A 25,258-nucleotide genomic window follows, 5' to 3' on the forward strand; every position below is an offset into this window, starting at 1 on the left:
CACCGCACCAAGTCCTCATTTGAGGCCGAGTCGACCTAGGGGAGGCCCAGGACCGGTTCAGATAATCGTCAGCGGTGTTGGTCGTGAGCGGGAAACCAACTCGGGTCGTTGGGTTCGTAGCGCAGCGCGCTAACCGCTGCACCACCGCTCCACACAGACACCCATTGACTCAATGGACTAAGAGGGACCTATACTCACGTAAAAAAAGACCCATACTTGAACAGAAACCCATGCATCAGCACATAACCCATTGACGAACGTAGCTTATCATAAGGGGCTGCATTTAGGGCTTCAATGCAGCTGCTGGACAGCAGGGCGATGGTGGGGAACAACCGGTTGACGATTGCAAGGTGCAACAGAACTACAGCACAACGATGGCACCCCCCCCCCCATATCACCGCACTGCCCCCTGCAACCCGGCACGGTTGAGCCGTGGCCATCAGAAGAGCCGCCCCCGTCTCAAATCCAGCTTCGCTTGCGAGGGCCGAGCGGGCGGGCGAGCCCACGGGGGTGGTGGGGACTCTGGGCACCGCTTCTCGACAGCCGTGTCCCCGCGTGTCCCCGCGTGTCCCCGCGTGTCCCCCCCATGCTGACTCAGACGCTGGCGTGGTGTCAAGCTCATCGAGATGGGGGGGGGGGCAGCCGGCGGGAAGTCCCCTCGGGGGCTAAAACTGGGTCCCTCCCCCCTCTCCCCTTCCTCCACCCCCACCAAAAGTCTCAACCCAACTCTGTAACGTGGCTGGCGTAGAGGCAATGCAACTACACGGGGGGGGGGGAGGGGGGTTACGAATGGGGACATTGGACAGCCCCAACCCACCCCCCCCCCCACTTCATTCCTTGCACCAGGGCCCATGCCAGCCATGCCAGCGAGAGGTCCGTGGACCCACGCAGTGACCCACATAACCAGAACTCCCACGGAGCCCACGAGACTTGCACACAACGACCTCGCACGAGGACACCCCGTGTTAAACTAGCACCGACGGATGAACGTGGAGACCCACAAGACTAAGAAACTTGCGCAGTACCTGAACTCGTACTCGGACCATAACGCAGGGCTCGTACGGTAACATGGGATCCAGAGACTCGCAAGACGAAAGAGCCGACGGCGTAGCAAATCGGGCGGCCGGTCGGTGGCACAAGAGGCCACCGTGTCAACCACGGACTCTCAAACCAACCACCACGCGCCTCCTGAACGCCGGGACCAGCCACTGCGTTCAGCGGTGGAGAGGCAGCGACGCACTTAAGACGCCCGAGATGTCAAGAGCAGGTTTTTATTGCGACAGCAGACGCATCGATTACACCAACTCCCCCCCCCCCCGCCCCCTCACGCATTTGGCCCCACCGAACCCAACCCCCCCCCCCCCAAATGACAATCTGCGTCGCAGCTCGTTAAAAAACACAAACCCCAACGTCTTTGCTGGATTAAAAAAGTAAAACATTAGTGCAAACAGCGAGCGTAAAAAAAGCCAAACTCCACAAACCGTAACTCTCCATCATCGCGGTCCTCACCTGCTCCTCAAAACCCCTCCCCCTGAAAGTGATGTCCATGTGGACGAGACCGGTACAGCACCGTGACCCCCCAAAACACACACTGCTCTTGCCATAGTAAAATACCAACTACCAGAACAATGTTAAAAGTCAACTTGAAAAGAACCACCCCCCCCCCCCCCACTAAAAACAAGGTATAAAACGATAAAAACATTTTTAAACAGAGAGCAGGACACGACTATCACGTGTCCACAATAGCGGGCGCAACGTTAAAATGAGAATTAAAGGAATTCAGTTTTCGGATGGAGCTGCCCGGGGCTGAGATGCAGAAAATATTACTCAACCCCCCCCCGCCCCCCCCGCATCCGCTGTCAGGAGTGGGGGCAGGGTGGAACAGCTTGGGCCCTCCCCCCCAAAAACAGATATTCTATTTGAAATCACGCCCCGTGTCTGCATCAACATCCCCCTACCGCCACCTCTACCCCAGATTCGACCCCGCCACCACACCAACGCCGCACTGGCAAACGTTCAGTTGTGGCACTGGCCAAGCGTCACCCAGGTCTGCGAAGCACGAACAGGAAACCGGGTGGGGCGCAGCCAGCACCGCGTTGCTCAGAGTGAACACGTGCCCCAGCGGGCCCAGGAGGCCCAGCGGGCCCAGGAGGCCCAGCGGGCCCAGGGGGGATCGCGGGCCAGGGGGCGGCGCGAGCAGACTCCAAGACAGAGCCTCGCACAAGAGCGCGCTGGTCAGCTGCACGCAGAACGAATGATGCCCTGTGTGTAGGTAGAGCCAGAGGCACCGTTTCAGCGAGCTCAGAGGGCAATCGCCGTGCAGGTCACCTGTGGCGGGGGGGAAGAGACGGACTGAATTACACCACGAGCAGCGAGAGAAAGCGAGCGTGGGCAACACTGCCGCAGCCACAAGCAAAATGACAAAGATCCCCCCCAGTATCTTAACATGTAACGGAGATTTCAAATGAAGCGCCTTACGGCAAATACAAAAATAGGGGCTGGGCTGGTCATATTCGGGGAGCGGGAGTAGCGACAGGCATCGTGATTAGGGGTAGGGGCGGGAAGTAGCACTCGGATGGGCTTGGGAGAAAAAGGATGGGTTTTAGACAGGGTTGCTGGGAGCAGGTGCTGTCCGCGAGCAACTATGAAGGCCGGCACGGCACACGAGGGGGGTGGTTGGCCAGCACCACGCCCGGCCGCCTTTGTCTCCCTATTGGCGGTGTTTACAAACTGCACCAGGTACTCATTTGAGGTCGAGCCGAACTAGGGGAGACCCAGGAACGGGTCAAATAAATCGCCGCTTGTGCGAGCGGGAACCGAAGCTCGTCTCGCCGGGGTTCGTAGTGCAGCGCGCCACCTGCTACACCACCGCTTCGACACACAAACGCACCCGTTATGTATTATTCTTGGTTCAAATTTTGATTTAAAGCTTTCGTGACTGCAGTCATTCATATTCTTAGCTCTTTCGGTAAAGTCACGTTGAAGGGAAACAATAAAATAATAAAATATATTAAACAATAAAAATTCTCACGACGTTTCGACCATAACACAAACGGTCGTCATCACACCTGATGACGACCGTTTGTGTTATTGTTTAATATATATTTTTATTGTTTAATATATATTTTATTATTTTGTTTCCCTTCAACGTGACTTTACCGAAAGAGCTAAGAATATTCTTGTTGTGGTTTTCACACCTGATGACGATTGCTTGTATTGCAGTCGAAACGTCGTGATAATTTTATTGGTTTAGATTTTCTATTATTTTATTGTTTCCCTTCTACGTGGTGACTTTACCAAAAGAACCAAGAATATGAATCCCTGCAGTCACAAAAGCTTTAAATACATTTTTTACACCAGTTATGTTCAAGACCCTGTATTGACACAACAGGCAAATCGATGGAAATTAAACGCAAGCCTCCCATACACCACGTGACTTTTTTGGTCAGCCCCCGCCACTATGGGGAACTCCTCTCCTCGCTCCTGCTCACTCCGCTCTTTCCCTTCATTTCCTACACAAAATCTTAATTACTGGAGAAATACGATGAGCTGCAAAGTCCTTTTTCACAGATGTCCAGCAAGGGTGGGTCAGAGCGTTTACAACAAATACAAAAAACACGAAAGTATAGGAAAGGTAAACTTGGGAGAAAAAAGTACAATTTTTATGTGTTACCAGGCAAGGCCCACTTAGCTTTGTATTATTTTTTTTCAGAAGCGACCTGGCTGTCACATATGACAGCTCAACAAAAGTGGCTCATCACGTGGACATTTACAGCAGCCAAAGAATCTTTAAACAAAAAAAACGCACGGTTTCTAAAACGTGGAGGAAAAACGCAGAGGGCCCAGAGAAAAATCCACGCAACCACGGAGAGAGACACGCAAACTCCAATTATACAGCAGCAGGCGTCAAGGTCGGGATCGAACCCCCCCCCCCCCCCCATGCCTCGAAAGGATACAAGTTAAAATTCACTCTCACCCTCCCTTCCTCTTCCTGGCCGATGCTCCTCCCTCATCCTGCTGCTCATCTTAACCTTATGGGGGGGGGGAGGGGGGGGGGATGGTGTCTTCCATTCCGGTGTCCCCTTTCCTGGTCACCTTGCCCCTATCGGGCAAACGACTCAAGCGACCTTCGCCGTGTGCGCGCGTGCCACAGTTAAACATGTTAAATTATTCCCGATAGATGGAGACAGAGAGAGAGAGACAGGCAGAGGTAATTGGCAGAGGAAACACGAGAGAGTTATTGAACCTGCAATTTGGGGCGGCGGGGGCCAAGCGGGACGGTCAGCTGGGGGAAGAAAGTTCCAGAATAAACGGGGGACGCAGCAGATGAACCACGAGCTCTCCACCACCCCCCCCCCCCCCCGATCAAAGGTTAAACTGGGGATCATCATCAACAACAGCCACCTGTGCCACGCCAGGGTAGGGCGCACGATGCACGCCGCCGCTCTGTTGCCCAAGAGTGCGCGTCTCATTTTTACTCGGCTCGGACACACGTGTACGGACGGACACACGTGTACGGACCCCAGACCAGCCACAGCCACACGCAATTCCCCCGCCCCCTTCCTTCACCCAAGTGCTCTCCTTGCAAGACTTACGAGACCAAACATAGGCAGGGGTAAGACAGCGGCGCGGTCGCACGTACACACACGGTAACAAAAACTGGCTAAAAAACACGTACAAGGCTATTGAGGATGGAACGGATCAGAAGAAAGTCCCCCCCAAACCACCCACCACCGAGTGACCTTGTGTAACCCTGCATGACCCCTCGTGACCCCACGGCAGTGGGCCACAAAAACAACCTCGCATCCAGTTTCCACGGCACGGCACAGGGCGACCGCTTGAACTCCTCCTGGAAGGCAGAGACGTTCACTTTTCCCTGTTCATGTTCCGTTAAAATTATAACGAAGCGGCACACTGGAGCAGATGGGCGCTCGGAATCGCGAGAGACCGGGAGATTAAAACGCACGGATTAGGAGAACACGTGCAGGTTTAAAAATAAATCCGTGTTTAGTATTCATCCAGCAATGGATATCGCCCAAGATGATGATGATGATGCGTGGGAGAGATTAATAATTGGAATTACATCGGAGACAGGAAGGAGCAGCACTCAGATTTTCATCCAGCAGCGGAAAAAGCATGTTCAGAAAATCGTGGAAAGATGCCGGATTGGAGTTGGAGCAACGAGACAGAATGTGCGCAAGCAACGGACAACCTTGGTGATCTTTGGCCACTCGGGGGATAGCCCACGACAACGATGATGATGAATGCACAGGGGAGGAGATGCGTGCCTGGAATTAGACTGGATGAGACCGAGAGAGAGCGAGGGGGGAACACGTGGGGATTAGAGGACACACATGGATATTAATAAAAACCAACACATGCCAAACTGGGGTAGAGCAAAAAAAACTAAGTGAAGTGCGCCTGGGGGCATGACGCGTCACGGATGGAGTGAGTGGATGGAGTCTGAGATGGAGAGAGATGCTTCAAGAAAATCGTCACAGAGGACACAGATTTGTGGGGGCCTAGGCCCGGCATGGAGCCCCCCCCCCTACCCCCCCACATCAGGTTTGGAGCGCTGTCGGGAGATTGTGCAATTAGAGACGGCACTGCGTGCAGACAACCCCACCGTGGGACTGGATTCTGCCAGTCTTCCCTATAGCTCCGACCAAACATTCACCCCATCAACTCAACCCGCCCCAACCAACCAAGAGCACAACCGCTAACCCCAGGCCCACCACAGCCACGAGCCATGGCACCACGACCACCACACACTTTCTCCAACAACCCAAAAAAACACCACTACCGGCCTGAACTTCATCACCTCTCACAATCCTAACACCGTCTCGTGGTGATAAGAGACTCCCGAATGGTGCGTGGAGGATGGGAAAGTCGCCACTCACAAAGCATCCCCATTACAGCGTCAAGACTTTTAGGGCGAGTGCATTTTAGCGAGCATCTACAGCGAGGGAAAAAAGTATTTGATCCCCTGCTGATTTTGTACGTTTGCCGACTGACAAAGAAATTATCAGTCAATAATGTTAATGGTAGGTTTATTTGAACAGTGAGAGACAGAATAACAAAAAAAATCCAGAAAAACGCATGTCAAAAATGTTATAAATTGATTTGCATTTTAAATGAGGGAAATAAGTGTTTGACCCCTCTGCAAAACATGACTTAGTACTTGGTGGCAAAACCCTTGTTGGCAATCACAGAGGTCAGACGTTTCTTGTAGTTGGCCACCAGGTTTGCACAAATCTCAGGAGGGATTGTGTCCCACTCCTCTTTGCAGATCTTCTCTAAGTCTTTAAGGTTTCGAGGCTGACGTTTGGCAACTCGAACCTTCAGCTCTCTCCACAGATTTTCTATGGAATTAAGGTCTGGAGACTGGCTAGGCCACTCCAGGACCTTAATGTGCTTCTTCTTGAGCCACTCCTTTATTGCCCTGGCCGTGTTTTGGGTCACTGTCATGCTGGAATACCCATCCACGAACCATTTTCAATGCCCTGGCTGAGGGAAGGAGGTTCTCACCCAAGATTTGACGGTACATGGCCCCATCCATCGTCCCTTTGATGCGTTGTCCTGTCCCCTTAGCAGAAAAACACCCCCAAAGCATGTTTCCACCTCCATGTTTGACGGTGGGGATGGTGTTCTTAGGGTCATAGGCAGCATTCCTCCCCCTCCAAACACGGAGAGTTGAGTTGATGCCGAAGAGCTCCATTTTGGTCACATCTGACCACAACACTTTCACCCAGTTGTCCTCTGAATCATTCAGTGGCAAACTTCAGACGGGCATGTATATGTGCTTTCTTGAGCAGGGGGACCGTGCGGGCACTGCAGGATTTCAGTCCTTCACGGTGTAGTGTGTTACCAATTGTTGTCTTGGTGACTATGGTCCCAGCTGCTTTGAGATCATTGACAAGATCCTCCCGTGTAGCTCTGGGATGATTCCTCACCGTTCTCATGATCAATCATTGCAACTCCACGAAGTGAGATCTTGCATGGAGCCCCAGGCCAAGGGAGATTGACAGTTCTTTTGTGTTTCTTCCATTTGCGAATAATCACACCAACTGTTGTCACCTTCTCACCAAGCTGCTTGGCAATGGTCTTGTAGCCCATTCCAGCTTTGTGTAGGTCTACAATCTTGTCCCTGACATCCTTGGAGAGCTCTTTGGTCTTGGCCATGGTGGAGCGTTTGGAATCTGATTGATTGATTCTGTGGACAGGTGCCTTTTATGCAGTTGACAAGCTGAGATTAGGAGCACTCCCTTTAAGAGTGTGCTCCTAATCTCAGCTCGTTACCTGTATAAAAGACACCTGGGAGCCAGAAATATTTCTGATTGAGAGGGGGTCAAATACTTATTTGCCTCATTAAAATGCAAATCAATTTATAACATTTTTGGCATGCGTTTTTCTGGATTTTGTTGTTGTTATTCTGTCTCACTGTTCAAATAAACCTACCATTAAAATTATAGACTGATCATTTCTTTGTCAGTGGGCAAACGTACAAAATCAGCAGGGGATCAAATACTTTTTTCCCTTCACTGTACGAAGGCCTGCCACCGCAACCACAAACCTCACTGACCCACGCACAACACGGTGACACACTGACACACAACACCACCACCTCCCCCTGACTTGCACCACAACCACACAACCCTCCCTCCACCACTGAAATCCATTTGAAACCCTGCACCATCACCCTCGCCACGACCACATCAACAGCATCTCCTCCTTCTCCTAACCCACCTCGCATAGCTTGCGTGACAGAGCTCGCCAGCCACGCAAAAGGCAAAGCAGACTGCAAAAAAGCATCCGCTCACAATCCCTTGTATAGCCGCGTGGCAGAGCGCCGGCGTACGGGGGAGTGCCCCCCGTTACTTAAACGACCCGAGACCACTGCGCACGCTCGCTAACCCTGAGCGCATCGGGGGGGGGGGGGGGGGGGGGTGTTACGATTCGACAGCTCCAAGGCAGTCGCCGTGCAGTCGGCGGTCGCCACGTAAACCGAGTCTAACGGAGGCCAAGTCAACCTGACGTGGCCACACAAATTTAAACGGCCGATTTCATGTCTTTGACAACATCAGTATTAGTGGCCCAAGCCAAACACCAATTATAAATCGTGCAGTCACACTGCATTTGCTGCAAGTGTTTGAAGAGTCTAGATTTTATAAGCCAGTGGAGAGCATGCAATTAGAGTCAAAGTCTAACATTAAAGATTCCATGGCTGAGCGAACGAGACAGATTCTATCATGGGGCATTTTTTTTCCCAGTATCAAAGCATGAAAATAATAATAATAGATTTTCGACGAATTCTGCATCTCCGAGCCAGACAATATGCAGTCACATGCCATAGCCAAGGCAGTCACGACAGGCAGTCTTCCGTGACCAAGCGCGCAAAATCAGATTCTCCAGCTCCAAGCGCTTAACAACAAGGCATATCGGTTTCCACGGCTCCGCGTTGTCCGCTGACGTCGCGCAGCGCAGACAACGAAACCACGGAACGCTTCCGCGAGACGGCGGCGACAGGCCCCAAGGACGCACCCGCCGCCACGTGTGCTCGTGCAGAGAGCTCAACAAGAACGAATCCTCCCACAATGCAATGTGTGAGCAGCAACATTGTTAACTCCACTTTTAATTAACAGGTTTGCTAGTTCACCATAAACACTTTGGTGGCGATCGAAGGGGTTTGCCTGTTACTCAACAGCCACTATGAGTGTAATTATTCACGATGAGAATAAAAACTGGGTCATCATCAGGAAAACATTTTACAAATGCAATTCTCATCAGGCCCCACGGTGTACGCAAGTGCAGCCTGCAACTTGTAGGAGGTATTTCTAACGGGGCACGTTTACAGCTCAGAGATCGTTAACCCGTAATCGGATTCTACGTCTCCTAAACCGCACAAATCCAAATTGGATTCTGCACCCAAGCTAGTGAACATTAAAATAATTCCATAGCCGTTCAAGCTAATCTAATTACTTTACAAAGCTCCAAGGTGGTAAAACTACAATCCGTTTAGCACACACACACATTCAAAGTCAAATTTAAAAAAACAGATGTTTATAAATCTTGGTGAAAACGCCACGTCGGTTGCCTTTCATTGCCGGTGAGACCCCTCGCGTTACAGCGCCACCCTGAGGACAATGCTGGAGCTTGAAGCAGGACCACAAATTAGAATTTCAGTATTCTTGGGTCTTTCGGTAAAGTCACGTAGATTGGTTCAAAGAAAGGAACAGACGACCGCTTTTTGTGTTGCGATCGAAACGTCGTAGTTTTTTGTTACTTTTGGTTATTTTCTTTGAACCTATCTACGTGACTTTACCAAAAGACCCAAGAATATTAATTCCTGCAGTCGCGAAAGCTTTAAGTCAAGATTTAGAATTTCAGTACACCGGCCAATGTTCGGCGTTTACTGGGCGATTCTAACCGCCCCCCCCCCGCCACCCAATCTTTTCCAACCTTCAATCCCAGACGTTAACCGCCGTCCGATTTAGTGGAGGACTAAAACATAAGCAGACGACGAGACGTCTTCATTAAATCAGTCTCGCCGTAGAAACTACATTTTTTGTTTTATGTTTTAAAATCCCATCGGCCTCACGGACCTATTGGGATTGAAATGCTTCAGCAGCGTCGACTTAAACACAACGAGCAGCAAACATTCATTCTGGGTCGGTTTTGGCAGCCAGGCTTAGCTGGAATCAATCAATGCTGGCGAGGTGCCCCACGTTACAGGCAAGGACCTTCTTGATGACATGGAGTTGGAGGGGGGGGGGGTGTTTGATCCCCACCCATACTTCACCTCTACCCGCCCCCTCCCGATCTCACCCAAAGTAAATTCATAGCAGTCTCCGACACTCACGTCTCACCGCAGTCACTCACAAAGACAATTCGACTTTAAAACACACAAAGATCCCCCGTATAGCCTTAACCGACTGTTGGGGCAAGCGCTGTTAGCGAGCAGCTATTGAGGCCAGCACAGCACACGAGAGCGTGGGTGGCCATCATCTATGCCCGGCCGCATTCGTCTCCCCAGTGGCAATGTTTACACACCGCACCAGGTACTCATTTGAGGCCAAGTCGACCTAGGGGAGGCCCAGGACCGCCGTGAGAGGGAATAAAACTCGGGTTGTCGGGTTCACAGCGCTAAACGCTACGCTACCACTCCCCACTACCCATTGACTCAGACATCCATGGACTAAAAGAGGACCCTTGCACTAACAGAGACCTATAGACTCGCATAAAAGAACCATACTTAACACAGACCCACGCACCAACACAGAAACGCATGCATCAGCATGTAACCCACCGATGAACATGGAACCTGCAGACGGTCGTAAAAAAAGTACACGACAAACACAACATCCCGCCCCCCACCCCATGGGTCTCACCGCCGGAGATCTCCGTGTGGAACGCAAGGAGCTGGTTGGCCGCGGGGGAGAGGGCTTCGCGGAGCCACGCGTACTCGGCGTGGCACAGCCACTGGCTGACGTGCCACTTGCGCGACAGAAAGTCGCGCAGCCACACGAGGTACTCCGCACGGCCCGTCTGCATGTACAGCCTGTGGGGGACGGAAGCAGGTTACAGGCACACTCTTACGGGGATGTGGATGTAATATAGTTGTGGGTGTGCACAGGTGTCGGGGAGCCTTAAACATCGCCACTAGGGAGACAAAGGGGGCCAGGCGTGGTGGTAGTCACCTACCCCCCACGTGTGCCGTGCCGGCCTTCATTAGGTGCTCGCTAACACTTGGCCCCAAAAGTTTGTTAAGGCTATACTGGGGGGGGTGGGGGGGGGGGGAGCTGTCTGTGTGTATGTTGAACTTCTTTCGCACCATACATAGCCAACCGTGCTAAATCGGAGGTACAGGGGAGGTGGGGGGGGAGATAGCTCCTCGTGGCTTCCTCTTAAAATCAGAAGAGTGCATTCCAGACGGCCGCAAGAGCGCATTGAAAAGCACAAAGCGACGCGGTGACCGTCCTGTGGGGTGCGGTGTGCATGCGGAATCGTCACTCGTAGTAGGGCGTCGGGTAGATGAGAGCCCAGCGGGTCTGGTTGTGCGCCACCCTCTGCAGCTTCAGCACCCTGCCCAATGCGACCTTCACAGAGTCCCAGAGGGTGCTGCGGCTCACAGGCCCGGCCATCAGCTGCGGTTGCAGGGCACGCACCGCCCCCACCAGCGTGTGCACGTACACCTGCGGGGGGGGGGAGGGGCGGAGGGCCGCACGCAACACACAAAAAGCTAAGAACCAATGTGAGCCGGGCGGGCAGCAGTATAGCAAGTAGGTTATCTTTAGCGGGGCAAGGTCAGCAAGGTCGGGACGGCACGGCTGACAAGGTGCGATCGTACAAGGGACACGGGCCGATGGAAGTGGTTTGTGTGGAAAATCAACACCGGGGAGACAAAGGCGGCCGGGCGGCATGCTAATCACACCGGCTCCTCGTGCACCGTGAAGGGCTTCAATGGTGCTCGCTTTACAGCACTTTCCCTCCAAGTCTGCTAAAGGCTATACGGGGGATCTTTGTCCTTGTGCGAGTGGGCACGTTTGTCTAGTGTAGCTACGAATCTGGCAACCCAAGTTCGATTCTCGCTTACGGCCAACACCAGCGAGGATCATCTGAACCGATCTTGGGCCTCCACTAGGCCGACTGAGCCTCAAACGAGTACCTGGTGCGGTGTGTAAACATCGCCACTGGGGAGACAAAGGCAGCCCGGGCGTGGTACCGACCACCCACCCCGCCTCGTGTGCCGTACCGGCCTTCATTAGGTGCTCACTAACAGCACTTGCCTCAACAGTCTCTTAAAACTACACGGGGGATCTTTGTCCGTCTTTGTCGGTGGTATTGGCGGTGGCGGATGGGGGGGGGGGGGGGTCACCTTTCGCCGCTTGAATTGGGTCCAGTCCCTGCTGGTGAGCCAGACTTGCAGGGAGCGACACGTGGACACGTAGTAGCGGACCGTGGCGATGCCTACATCGCCGTGGGCAGGGGAACAGGCGGCGTGGTTGGGCAGAGCGGCGAGTCCGGGTACTGCAACACGAGTCCCCCATTGCCAAGCCCAGCTCCCCATTGCCAGATAACAGATCCAGTATCCGGCCTCGCGTTCCGCATTGTTGGGGTGGAATGTTGCGAATCCCCCTTCCCCATGGGCGCCGAGGAGCCCGTACACACTGGCTCGCCAGGAGAAGGCGGCACAGCAAAGCGTGCACACCCCGCCCGTTCCATCCGCGTGGAATCACGAATTGCCCCATCGTGCGCATGGGGTTCCCCTCTGGGTGCTCCGGTTTCAACCCACGTAAACAAAAAGAAAAAAAAAATCACCCTTTAAAACTAACTTAACTTTTTATCTGACCAGGTAAGGCCCGCCGAGCTACATAGCTCTTTTTTCAGGAGACCTGGCCATCACAAATAACAGCTCCACCAAGTGGCGTATCATCTCTAGATTTGAAGCTTTCGTGACTGCAAGGATCCATACTCTTTGGTTCTATTCCAGTGGTTCTTAACCTTGTTGGAGGTACCGAACCCCACCAGTTTCATATGCGCATTCACCGAACCCCTCTTTAGTGAAAAATAAAATGTGATTTTTTTCAAATTCAAGACGTAGATATGTTTTTTACTGGTACACAAAATGAGCCGTGCATGAACATTACCTTGTTCAAAGAATAAAACCAACACAATGCATAAACTCACAACAAATTACATACCTGGAAATCAATGTGACTTCTGCTGTTGCCTTTGAGAGATCAGTTCAGATATGCGTGGCTTCACCTTGGCAAGTGCCACTCTCATGTCATTTTCACAGCAAAGTCTGTTCCTTTTCTTCGTTTTTATGTCCAGCATCCTCGAAAAGGATTGCTCACAAAGATATGTTGTAACAAATGGTATAAAAAATCCAGGGCTTTCTTAGCAATAACTGGATACTTGTTCATTTGTCGACACCAAAACGTTGAGAGCGTTGTTGTTCTGAAGAGTTGCTGTTGAACCTGGCTCTGCTGAATTTCAATGATTTCGTCGAGGAATTCATCATTGACATCTGCTGTTTCAACAGCAAACGTGAATGGCTGTCTCACCCATGCTGGATATGACTCTCTTGTAGGGAAATATCCGTCGAGAGACTTTGCAAGCTCATCTAAGTGCGTGGCAATTGTTTGCTTCAGTTCCGTGGATACAGAAATATCTCCGATTCCAGACACATCTTCGATCTTACTTGCACAGTCGTCCAGAAGCGGGAAGTTTGCGAAGTTATTGTTCTCTGTTCGTCGTTTCCATAACGGTAGCTTTTTTTTAAAAGACTTCAGGTGTTCTTCCGCTTCCATGATATTGACTCCACCACCCTGCATCTGCTGATTGAGATGATTGAGAGCTGCGAATATATCAGCCATGTACGCTAAAATGAGAATGAACTCAGGATTTTTGAAGCAATCTGCATGGCAGTGTTGGTGCTCTTGCAAAAACAGGGCTAATTCCACACGCATGGCAAAAACACGATTCAGCACCTGTCCCCGGGATAACCACCGAATATTAGAATGGAGCAGAAGTACCTCAAATTCAGAGCCCATTTCTTTACACAGCTCACTGAAGATGCGGTGCCTCAGAGCACTTTTTCGCACATAGTTCACACATTCCACCACAGTTTTTAATACTTCTGCCATTTTTGGAGGTAAGGTTTTTGTTGCCAACGCATGCCTGTGCAGAATACAATGCGTCACAATGATGTGTGGTGCATCGGCCTTTACTAGCGCACCAAAACCAGACTTTCTTCCCAGCATGACTGGAGCTCTGTCCGTACAAACTGCAGAAACCATATCCCATGAAAGATTGTTGTCTCTGAAGAAGTCATCCACAAGCTTCTTCACATCGGCTGCCTTCGTTGTTGTTGTAAGAGGCTTACAAAATAAAAACTCTTCTTTTATCATGTCGTCTTTCACATAGCGTACAAAAACAGCAAGCTGGCTTAGATCAGAAACGTCTGTGGTTTCGTCGAGTTGAAGGCTGAATTTTGCCGGGCTTGAAATCAGATCCGCGACTACTTGAGCCAAGATGTCTTTACTCATGTCTTCTATTCTGTCACTGACGGTGTCATTTGAAAGGGGAATTTGGGATAATTTACCTTCGGCCGCTGTTCCGAGTATCAGATTCGCCATCTTTAATGCAGCTGGTTTCACAAGTGTTTCACCAATGGTGTGTGGCTTGCCCTGCTTTGCGATCAGGTAAGCAACTTCGTACGATGCTGTCAGGATCGGTTTGTTAACAGGTACAAATCCAAGAGCAGGCAGAGTGGCCCTTTCATCGAATCTGGCTCTCTTCACCCTGAATTCAGTAAGTGTTGTGTTCTTGTATTCTCCGTCTCCATGCAGCTTCAAGAAGTGTTCCTTTAGTTTTGCCGGTGCAAGACTAGAGTTGCTCAACTTGGCGTTGCAAATCATGCAGATAGGACGCTCACTCCCATCACGTTCCGTGATACATGAGAATCCATGTTGTACATATTCGTCCGACCACTTTCTTCTTTTGCCCGACATAGTTAGTATGGATAAAATATTAAAGAAATCACACGACGTACGACAACAACAGTCACACGTTGACTACTGAGTACGCACTAAATTCCCCACAGCGCTGATTGGCCAAGCAGTGTAGCATGATCATCTGCAGCCAGTGATGGCCAAGCGGGCCGTGTGTGTCATCACAAATTTACACAATAATTCAAGTGTGTCCGGACCTCCGTGGCGGGGGCTCTGCCGAACCCCTGAGATCGACTCACCGAACCCCTGGGGTTCGATCGAACCCAGGTTAAGAACCACTGTTCTATTTGGTAAAGTCACGTAAAAGTATAAAACAACAAAAAATAAAAAATTTTACGACGTTTCTGCCACAACACAAGTGGCCTTCATCAGGTGAAGGGACCAGACTGTCTCGGACAGCGCTGGAGTGAACACAGCCAAGTTCAGACCGCGACCTTTAAGCTGTGTGGGAGGAATTAAGGTGCCTTGACAAAGGAATTAGCATAAAAATTAGCATTCAATTGGCGGACTTAGCATGATGAACAGTATAGAGGGGGTGAACATGTGCAGACCGGCGAGGGGGAGAGGGGGAGTTTGCCTATTGATGGTGTGAAAAGGGAATTTTTAAGAGCTGCGAAAGTTTGGGGTACCACTACTTGAAAAATATACTGTACCATTGAAAATTTGTTTAATGTTTGGTTCGATTTAGAACATCTTTCCAATGGTTGCTTAATTTGAAACCTGACTTACAGTACCCCGGAGTTTACAGATTGATCTGCACCTGTGGTGACTGCTATATCGGGGAGACGAAACGACATGTCTCTGACCGAATTCGCGAGCACAAATCAGATTTGAAACACTGCAGAACGAATTCTTCTGCCGTGGCTGATCACTGTTACAACGCTGTGGGTGATCACGATATAGTTTTCTCCGATACCAAGGTTCTTTGCAAACCCACGGGTTTTTATCAGAGATTTGTTCACGAGGAAATTCAGATTTACAAACACAGACACAATTTCAACCGAGATGGTTTCAAATTAAGCAACCATTGGAAAGATGTTCTAAATCGAACCAAACATTAAACTAATTTTCAATGGTACAGTATATTTTTTAAAGTAGTGGTATCCAAAACTTTCGCAGCTGCTTAAATTCCCTTTTCACACCATCAATATGTAAACTCCCGCTCCCCCCCTCGCCGGTCTGCACATGTTCACCCCCTCTACACCGTTAATCATGCTAAGTCCGCCAATTAAATGCTATTTTTTATGCTAATTCCTTTGTCAAGGCACCTTAATTCCTCCCACACAGCTTAAAGGTCGTGGTCTGAACTTGGCTGTGTTCACTCCAGCGCTGTCCGAGACAGTCTGGTCCCTTCACCTGATGAAGGCCACTTGTGTTGTGGCCGAACGTCGTGAATTTTTTATTTTTATTTTTAGTTGTTTTACACTTTTACGTGACTTTACCGAATAGAACCAAAGAGTATGGTTTATCATCGTGTGGATATTTACAGCAACTGACAAATACTCTCAACGCATTAACTGGCCGATAAGACCCGACAGCAGTGACGGGCGACCCGACAGCGGTGACGGGCGACCCAGACTCGAGTTTGTCGGGCCACGCGAGCGGACATCCCGACCCACCCCCCGTCTCAATACTTCTCAAGTTCTCTCCCCCACCCTCATCCACTCATCTCCATTCTTTGAAGGTCCTTCAAAACCTCTCCACCATTCTCGATCCATCTTCAAGCCATCTCCAACCACCCTCTTACCCCCCCCCCCCCATGCACCACCCTCCTCTACCCCCAACCAATCACCTCTCAATCTCCATTCTGTACCACCACTCCAGCCCTGTACCCTGGGGCTCTACACACCTAACACTCTTTTAATAATCCACCCCCATCCATCACTTAATCCTTCAAGTTAATACACATTGCCGCATCCACCTCTCTCCATGCCTTGTCCACACTTCCAAATGCTCCAGTTGTTTCCACCGCTATCAACCAATTTCCATCCCCCCGAATTCCTTACTCAACTTTCCCAATCCCCCATGCCCCTAATCCCACCACACCACACCTGTCTTACATCCCCACGTCCAGACTTCCACAATCTCCCTCCACCGACGAGGGTTCACTCACCGGCCTCCTCATCCGCCATGGCGAGCCGCCCCTTCAGATAGTCCCGCGTTAGCTGGTGCATGTCGGCCACTCTCGACACCCCCCCATCGCTCACCTTCGGGCGCTCTGAACTGCAGGGTGGGGGGGTGGGACACAGCAGAGAGTGGTGGGCAGAGGTTGAGCAAAGGGTTAGGAGAGGTCTAAACTAAACATTATTTGAAACTAAACTATTTTAATTTTGACCTGGTAAGGCCCACTGATCTCTATCGCTCTTTCAGAATCAACGTAGCCACAAATTATAGCTCCAAGTGACTTATCGTGTGGACATTTATAGCAGCCAAATACTCTAAAATGCACGATGTCGATTCCAAAATGTGGCGGGAAACAACTAAAGGACCCCGAGAGGAATCCACGCAACCACCAGACAGAGAGAACATGCAAACTCCAAATACATAGGCTAGGATCGCACCCACGACCTCCTGCATACTAGGCAAAATAGTCAACATCACCATCAAGGTCAGCAGGAGGGGAGGGTGAGTGGTTGAGACCGGATTCATAAAAAAAGAATCGCTACCCTCAATAATCCGGTTTAGCCACGGTCACAGCATCACACTCCAGTCACCTGGCCTCCTCCGTTTGTTCCAGAGTGAACTCCCTTGCTTACAGAGGCAGCAGATGAGATGGTTTAGAGAAGGGCTGGTCCCAGTCCACTGCACTCATAAGTTAGGGTCACTCTCTCTTTTCTGCTGCCCCCACAGTCTGGAACTCCCCTTCCACCAGCCACTCCCGTCCTGCTGGCCTGCTTGCCCCTCTATTCAGGTCCGGGTTCAAGAAAGGCCTTCCCCCTTCTCCCCCCTACGACCGATCACCTCTCAAGAGACCCACAGACCCACAGACCCGCAGAGAGACCCACAATTCAAGAGGCCTATTTCCCGACTGCCTCGAGGTTCCACCCGCGTCTGTCTGCAGCAGATCCAGATGGGGTCACGCTTCATAAAAATTTTATTTAGCGAATACAAAGTCCCCGAGCTAAGCGGTCGCTTCCGGTCCCGCCGTGTCGAGGGCGAGGAAGAACTCCGCCGAGCCTGTGGATCGGGTAGACTCCTAGGACGCGGTGCAGCACTGCTTGCTCCACCCCACACAGGGCGCATGGCGGGGCTTGCTCCACCCCACACAGGGCGGGGCTTGCTCCACCCCACACAGGGCGGGGCTTGCTCCACCCCACACAGGGCGCATGGCGGGGCTTGCTCCACCCCACACAGGGCGCATGGCAGGGCTTGCTCCACCCCACACAGGGCGCATGGCGGGGCCTGCTCCACCCCACACACAGGCACATGGTGGGGCTTGCTCTCATGCGGTTGGCACGTGAGCGGTCCTCAACGTGCTGAGGGTGTGGACCGCTCCTTCCTGGGGAGGTGAACCCAGGCGGCTGTTGCACGATCTCTCCGCTGCGAGCCGGAACTCACGCCGCCACTCGCAAGCAGAGCCACGGGGGAGCAGCGTCGCGGGAGCGGTGTGGCGGTGGGGGAGGGGGATCGTCGTTACCCCGGGGGTGGACCGGTGCCGTCCCCCCTCCAGCACGTGAGGACGTACAGACTGCTGCCCCCGATTCTGGAGGAGGACACGGTCTCCTGCAGCAGCTCGCCCATGAGCCACTGGAAGCGCTGCTGGCGGTACAGCGAGTAGGCGGCCTCCAGCGGCCGGTGCGCTGCGAGGCGAGAGGAAGCGGAGTGCGTCGAGGGCGGCGCGAGCGTCCGGCGCTCGCCGCGTTAGCCAATCACGCAAACGCGGTGCGACAGGCGCCCGAGCGTTCACACGGTCGCGGGCACGCACACGGCAGGCAGCGCGAGACGTGGGGGTAAGTTCAGCCGAGGGATCGGTGCGAGGAGGGGCAAGGCACTGTGGTGGTGGGGGGAGGATGCTGATGTGGGGCTGGGAGGAGATAGGGGAGTAAGGAGAAAGTAGCGTTGGGGGAGTTTGGTGGACGGGGGGGGGGTACAGGAAGGATGAATGGCCCTGGTGGATCTGCATGTGTATATGCACCGAGATGCCGTACACGAGCATGTGTGCGCACACTCGGGAGACAAAGGTGGCCGGGAGTGCTTGCTGGCCACCCACCCGTGTATGTAGACGTGTGCTCGCGCGCACAAAGGGGGTAGCGTTAGTATAGCGATTTGTTCTCAGCGCTACGAACCCGGCGAGTACGATTCCCGCTCTAACGGCCACCAACACCGGTGAGGTTGATGTGAACCGGTCCCGGGCTTCCCCAGTGCGGCGTGTAAACATCGCCACGAGGGAGACAACGTGTAAACATCGCCACGAGGGAGACAACGAGTAAACATCGCCACGAGGGAGACAACGAGTAAACATCGCCACGAGGGAGACAACGTGTAAACATCGCCACGAGGGAGACAACGGCGGGCAGGCGGGCGTTGCGTTATCCCCTTCATTCGGCACTCGCTAGCCGCACTTGCCCCCAACATTCTATTAACGGCTATACGGGGTATCGTTGTTGTTGGGGTGTGCGCGCGCGCGCGTGTCTGTGAGAGCGTGTGCGTGCGCTCCGTCTGTGAGTGCGTGTCGGCGCGCGTGCGCCGTGTGTCTGCACGCGCGCACACACGTACTCGAATTTATATGCACGCTGAGCACGTGACGCATCAGAGAAGCGGCATCTCCGTGGCGCAGGATGGCGGCGGCGTGCAGCTCCGTGCAGGCGACTCTGTACCAGTCCGCGTAGCCTGGGACTGACTCGCAACAGACAAAGTTCCCCCATATAGCCCGAGCACACCCTTCGGGGCAAGTGCAGTTTGCTCACAACACAAGACACACACGCGTGACACAGACATACATAAGCCGCGTCCAACGATCAGAATCGGAACATGAATTGATACTGGAGCAATCTCTGATGAGCTACCATGCTCTTCGTCCACAGATGCCCAGGAGTGAACGACCGATAGAGATTTTTCAGGGCAGGAACGAGTGAAGTTAACAGCATGGGGAGGTCTTCATCTGGCAGTGGATAGACAATGCCCGCTGCTGCTGACGATGATGGTTAAAGGTAATGGAACAATCATGCAGAGGAAGACGATACAAAGAGACAAGGTCAAAGTTTCTCAGTATAGCCTGCACAGATTGTTTGGCCAAATGCTGTTAGCGAGTGCCTATGAAGGCCGGCACGGCACACGAGGGGGTGGGGGGGTGGCCAACACCACGCTCGACCGCCTTTGTGATGTTAGCACACTCCACACCAGGCGTTCTTTTGAGGCCACCTAGGGGAGGCCCAGGACCGGTTCAGACAATAATCACCGGTGTTGGCCATGAGCGGGAATCGAACTTGGGCCGCCGGGTCAAAAGCGCAACGGGCTAACCGCTAAGCGACTGCTCCACACATACACATGCCGAGAGGAACACACAACCAAAAGATCCCCAACCCCTGGCCCCCACCAAGCGTACAGCCTTCAAAAATATACTTTTGGGCAAGCGCGGCAAATATGGTCAGTCACCCAAGTTCCATTCCGGGACTAGGTTAACATGTGGCAGACAGCATCAGCTGGCCGAATTTCTCTTCAACAGGCAGCTGTGTCGCAGAACGAGGGCTTTACTCAGACACGGGACAGAGTTACCCCCTCTTGACCTCTCCGGACGTAAAACTAAAAAGTTTATTTATTTTACCAGGTAAGGCCCACTGAGCTACGTAGCTCTTTCACAAGCGACCTGGCCACAAATGATAGCTCATCGAAGTGGCCTATCATCGCGTGGAAATGCATAGCAGACAAATGCTCTGAACTCGCGATGTTGATTCTAAAATGTGGAAGGAAAAACGGGAGGACCCGGGAGAAAAACCCACGTGACCACAGGGAGCGAGACACGCAGACTCCAAATATAGAGCAGGCATCAGCGTCGGGATCAAACCCACGACCCTCCTTGCATACCAGGCGAGGTAGTTAACATCTCCTAGCCACCGTGATGATGATGAGAGAGACACGCAAACTCCAAATATACAGCAGCAGGCGTCAGGGTTGGGATGGAACCCACGACCTCCTGTAGACCAGGCGAGGTAGTTAACATCTCCTAGCCCCTGTGATGAGAGAGAGAGAGAGACACACAAACTCCACATATACAGCAGGCATCAGGGTCGGGATGGAACCCACAACCTCCTGCATAGCAGGCGAGGTAGTTAACATCTCGGCACCCCTCACCGAGGAGTGGCTCTGCGAGATCGGCGGGGGTGACGCCCCAGAGCCGCATCATGTCCCTGCCCGTCACCAGCACCTTCCTGGGCAGCGCGGCGCTGCCGGGTCCCTGGAACGCCACCCAGCCGAGCCAGTAGGGGGTGCCGATGGAGGGGTGGCGCCGCGACACGACGGCGCGGTCCATGTTTCCGCGCAGGCGCGGGTTGAAGCGCAGCATGGCGTGGATGCGGCTCCACATGTGGAGCGCGCGGTACACGCAGCGAGCGGGGGGGGGATACGACGGCATGGAGACGGAGAAGTGGCTCTGAGTGGGGGGGGGGGGACAGACATTAAGTGGCACTGAGTGGGGGGCACACGGTGGGGGAAGGGGTGGATTCCACCCGTCCCATCCCACTTAAACTGGCCTCCTCTCACCGTGCGGAATCCTCCAACCCAACTCTGCCGCCCATTCTCGCCTCTCTCCTCGACCCTCATCCTCCTGGATCTTTCCTCAGCCTTCGACACAGTCCATCACCACCCCCCCCCCCCCGTCACTCATCTCCCCAGTCTTGCTATTTCCAGCGCACCCCTTCACTGGCTCCAGTCTCACCTCGTGCCCTTCCTCTCTTCCCTTCAACCCCTCCATCACTGCTGGTGCCCTTGCTATTCTACCTCGACATCTCACCTCTGGAAGGCGGTCATTGAGTCACGTGACTCCCCCCCCACCCGCGCCTCCTCGCCAACGACAGCGAGCACGTGATCTCATTCCTCTCCTTGGATCCCCCTCCACCTCCACCCCCCCCTCCACCTCCACCCCCCCCTCCACCTCCACCCCCCCCTCCACCTCCACCCCCCCCTCCACCTCCACCCCCCCCTCCACCTCCACCGCCCCCTCCACCTCCACCGCCCCCTCCACCTCCACCGCCCCCTCCACCTCCACCCCCCCCTCCACCTCCACCCCCCCCTCCACCTCCACCCCCCCCTCCACCTCCACCCCCCCCTCCACCTCCACCCCCCCCTCCACCTCCACCCCCCCCTCCACCTCCACCCCCCCCTCCACCTCCACCCCCCCCTCCACCTCCACCCCCCCCTCCACCTCCACCCCCCCCCCCCCTCCACCTCCACCCCCCCCTCCACCTCCACCCCCCCCTCCACCTCCACCCCCCCCTCCACCTCCACCCCCCCCTCCACCTCCACCCCCCCCTCCACCTACCTCCACACCCCCTACCTCCACCGCCCCCCCCTCCACCCCCATCCACCGCCACACTCCCCCCCCCCACAGCCAGGAACCAGGCCCCGTCACAGCCAGGAACCAGGCCCCGTCACAGCCAGGAACCAGGCCCCTCACAGCGAGGAACCAGCCCCGTCACAGCCAGGAACCAGGCCCCGTCACAGCCAGGAACCAGGCCCCGTCACAGCCAGGAACCAGGCCCCGTCACAGCCAGGAACCAGGCCCCGTCACAGCGAGGAACCAGGCCCGTCACAGCCAGGAACCAGGCCCGTCACAGCGAGGAACCAGGCCCCTCACAGCGAGGAACCAGGCCCGTCACAGCGAGGAACCAGCCCCGTCACAGCGAGGAACCAGGCCCCGTCACAGCGAGGAACCAGGCCCGTCACAGCTAGGAACCAGGCCCCGTCACAGCGAGGAACCAGCCCCGTCACAGCGAGGAACCAGCCCCGTCACAGCGAGGAACCAGCCCCGTCACAGCGAGGAACCAGCCCCGTCACAGCGAGGAACCAGGCCCCTCACAGCGAGGAACCAGGCCCCTCACAGCGAGGAACCAGGCCCCTCACAGCGAGGAACCAGGCCCCTCACAGCGAGGAACCAGGCCCCGTCACAGCGAGGAACCAGGCCCATCACAGCCAGGAACCAGGCCCGTCACAGCGAGGAACCAGGCCCGTCACAGCCAGGAACCAGGCCCCGTCACAGCGAGGAACCAGGCCCGTCACAACCATGAACCAGACCCGTCACAGCGAGGAACCAGGCCCGTCACAGCCAGGAACCAGCCCCGTCACAGCGAGGAACCAGGCCCGTCACAGCGAGGAACCAGGCCCGTCACAGCGAGGAACCAGCCCCGTCACAGCGAGGAACCAGGCCCGTCACAGCGAGGAACCAGCCCCGTCACAGCGAGGAACCAGGCCCCGTCACAGCGAGGAACCAGCCCCGTCACAGCGAGGAACCAGGCCCGTCACAGCCATGAACCAGGCCCGTCACAGCCAGGAACCAGGCCCGTCACAGCCAGGAACCAGGCCCGTCACTGCCAGGAACCAGGCCCCGTCACTGCCAGGAACCAGGCCCCGTCACAGCGAGGAACCAGGCCCCGTCACACCAGGAACCAGGCCGGTCCCCACATGTACCTTGCAGTGGCGGTTCCACAGGCGCTGGGACTCGCACACTCGGTACAGGGCACGGCACGTGGTGGCGACGCGGAGGAGCGAGACGGGGTCCAGGAACTCCAGGATCGCCTCCAGAACTTCTGGGCTCAAGGTCTCCAGGGTTGTCATCGTCACGCCGCTCCGTAGCACCACTGCACACCAACACCTGATCCGACACCCCCCGCATCACCTTTAGCAAGACTGTTGGGGCAAGTACTGGCCAGGAGTAGCTATGAATTCCCCTTCAACAACAACAGGAATTCTCCACCAAGTGACGGTGACGTCCCCACGACGCCCGTGCCAGGCTAGGTGCACGTTAAGGCCACGTGGAGTGTCGAACGCCCGCTGGCAGGTCACGGAATAAACCCTGCAGGTGCCATGGGTGGTCGACTGAGATGACGGGTCGATGCAGCACCACCACCACAACCTGTGCCAACCTTCCTCGTACACACACCAATACTAACACCCCGCCATTCTACACTGACGGTGACGGTACCACGCGGCTGTGCCAGGCTAGGTGCACATTGAGGCCACGTGAAGTGTCGAAGGCTCGCTGACAGGAGATCTCGGAAACAGACCCAGCAGGTGCCATGGGTTGCCCGACTGAGATGACCGCAACACACAACAAAATGCCCCCTTGTAGCCTGAACAGACTATAGGGGGCAAGTGTTGTTAGCGAGCACCTATGAAGGCCGGCACGGCACACGAAGGGGTGGGTGACCAACACCACGCCCGACCGCCTTTGTCTCCCCACTGGCGATGTCTACACACCGTCCCAGGTACTCATTTGAGGCCGAGTCGATCTAGGGGAGGCCCAGGACCGGTTCAGATAATCGCGAGTGGGATTCGAACTTGGGACGCAGGGTTCGTAGCGCAGCGCGCTAACCACTCCCTAGAACATCAACAAACAACAACCACCATTCGCCACTAAGTTGCGATGAGGTCCCCACGGCGCTTGTGCCAGGCTAGGTGCACGTTCAGGCCACGGGGCAGGCCCAGGTGCCATGGGTCGACTGACCGAGATGGAGTGGCCGATGCACCACCTGTGCCCCACTACTGTGCCCATAACATCACCACAACCATCATCACACGCTACACCAACACCAGACCGTCACCCTACAACCCCACAACAGGCGACCTTCAGATCCCATCGCCCAGCCGCCGCCACTCAACACCTCCACCATCATCGCCACCCTCAACAAACCCCACCATCTCACACCCCACCACCATCACACAGCAGCATAACTGCACCACCATCACACAGCAGCATAACTACACCACCATCACACAGCAGAATAACTACACCACCATCACATAGCAGCATAACTACACCACCATCACACAGCAGCAAAACTACACCACACCGCCATCTCACACCCCTCCACCACAAATACACCCTACCACCATCAAACACCCCACCACCACAACTACACCCCACCGCCATCTGACACCCCACCGCCACAACTACACCGTACACCATCTCGCACACCACACCGCCATCTCACACCTCTCCACCACAACTACACCCTAGACCACACCGCCATCTCACACCCCATGCAGCACCACAACTACACCCTACACCATCTCACTCCCCACCGCCACAACTACCCCACACCGCCATCTTACACCCCATGCAGCACCACAACTACACCCTACACCATCTCAAACCCCATGCAGCACCACAACTACACCCTGGACCATCTCACACCCCACTGCCACAACTACACCACACCGCCATCTCACACCCCAGCACCACAACTACGCACCACAACTACACCCTACACCCTACCGCCATTACCCACGCCTGCAAAGCCACTCCAGCACGCGCCCCCCGACCAATCACGTGGGAGCTATTTATACTGTACACGGGGGGTGGGATGGGGGGAGGGGGAGGGGCACAGGTGACTCATTAGCATATATAAATTATACATTTATTAAAGATACATCTCATAACAATTATAGCCATTGTAGGATGAATATAATACGACATAAATCACACACGCCCATTCCGAAATTCAGATGCCTCGACAGCGGAATGTATACAATTAGTGACGAATATTAAATAAAAAAAACCGATGTTATAGATTAAATACAGTCCATGT

General features: G+C 54.1%; 1 protein-coding gene across 5 annotated transcripts; it reads right to left on the bottom strand.

Annotated features, from left to right (window-relative positions):
• Nucleotides 1–1,581: 1,581 nt before the first annotated feature.
• LOC116953351 (uncharacterized) lies at nt 1,582–25,038 on the bottom strand. 5 transcript variants are annotated; one of them, XM_032973482.2, is made up of 10 exons: nt 24,955–25,038; nt 23,139–23,322; nt 20,808–21,105; nt 19,233–19,352; nt 18,154–18,316; nt 16,630–16,739; nt 11,876–11,967; nt 11,011–11,192; nt 10,389–10,558; nt 1,582–2,328 (listed from the first exon to the last, which is right to left on the bottom strand). In XM_032973482.2, exons 2-10 carry the CDS (start codon nt 23,283–23,285, stop codon nt 1,967–1,969), a joined length of 1,644 nt encoding a protein of 547 aa, XP_032829373.1. In that variant the 5' UTR covers nt 23,286–23,322; nt 24,955–25,038; the 3' UTR covers nt 1,582–1,966. The 5 variants fall into 5 exon arrangements, with proteins under 5 accessions (XP_032829373.1, XP_032829374.1, XP_032829375.1 ...); XM_032973483.2 differs by having other exon boundaries at nt 24,959–25,027; XM_032973484.2 differs by having other exon boundaries at nt 24,946–25,018.
• Nucleotides 25,039–25,258: the final 220 nt, after the last annotated feature.

This window comes from Petromyzon marinus, chromosome 51, assembly GCF_048934315.1.
Source record: "Petromyzon marinus isolate PM22_M1 ecotype Great Lakes invasive population chromosome 51, UKy_Petmar_22M1.pri1.0, whole genome shotgun sequence".
Taxonomy (NCBI): Eukaryota; Metazoa; Chordata; class Hyperoartia; order Petromyzontiformes; family Petromyzontidae; genus Petromyzon; species Petromyzon marinus.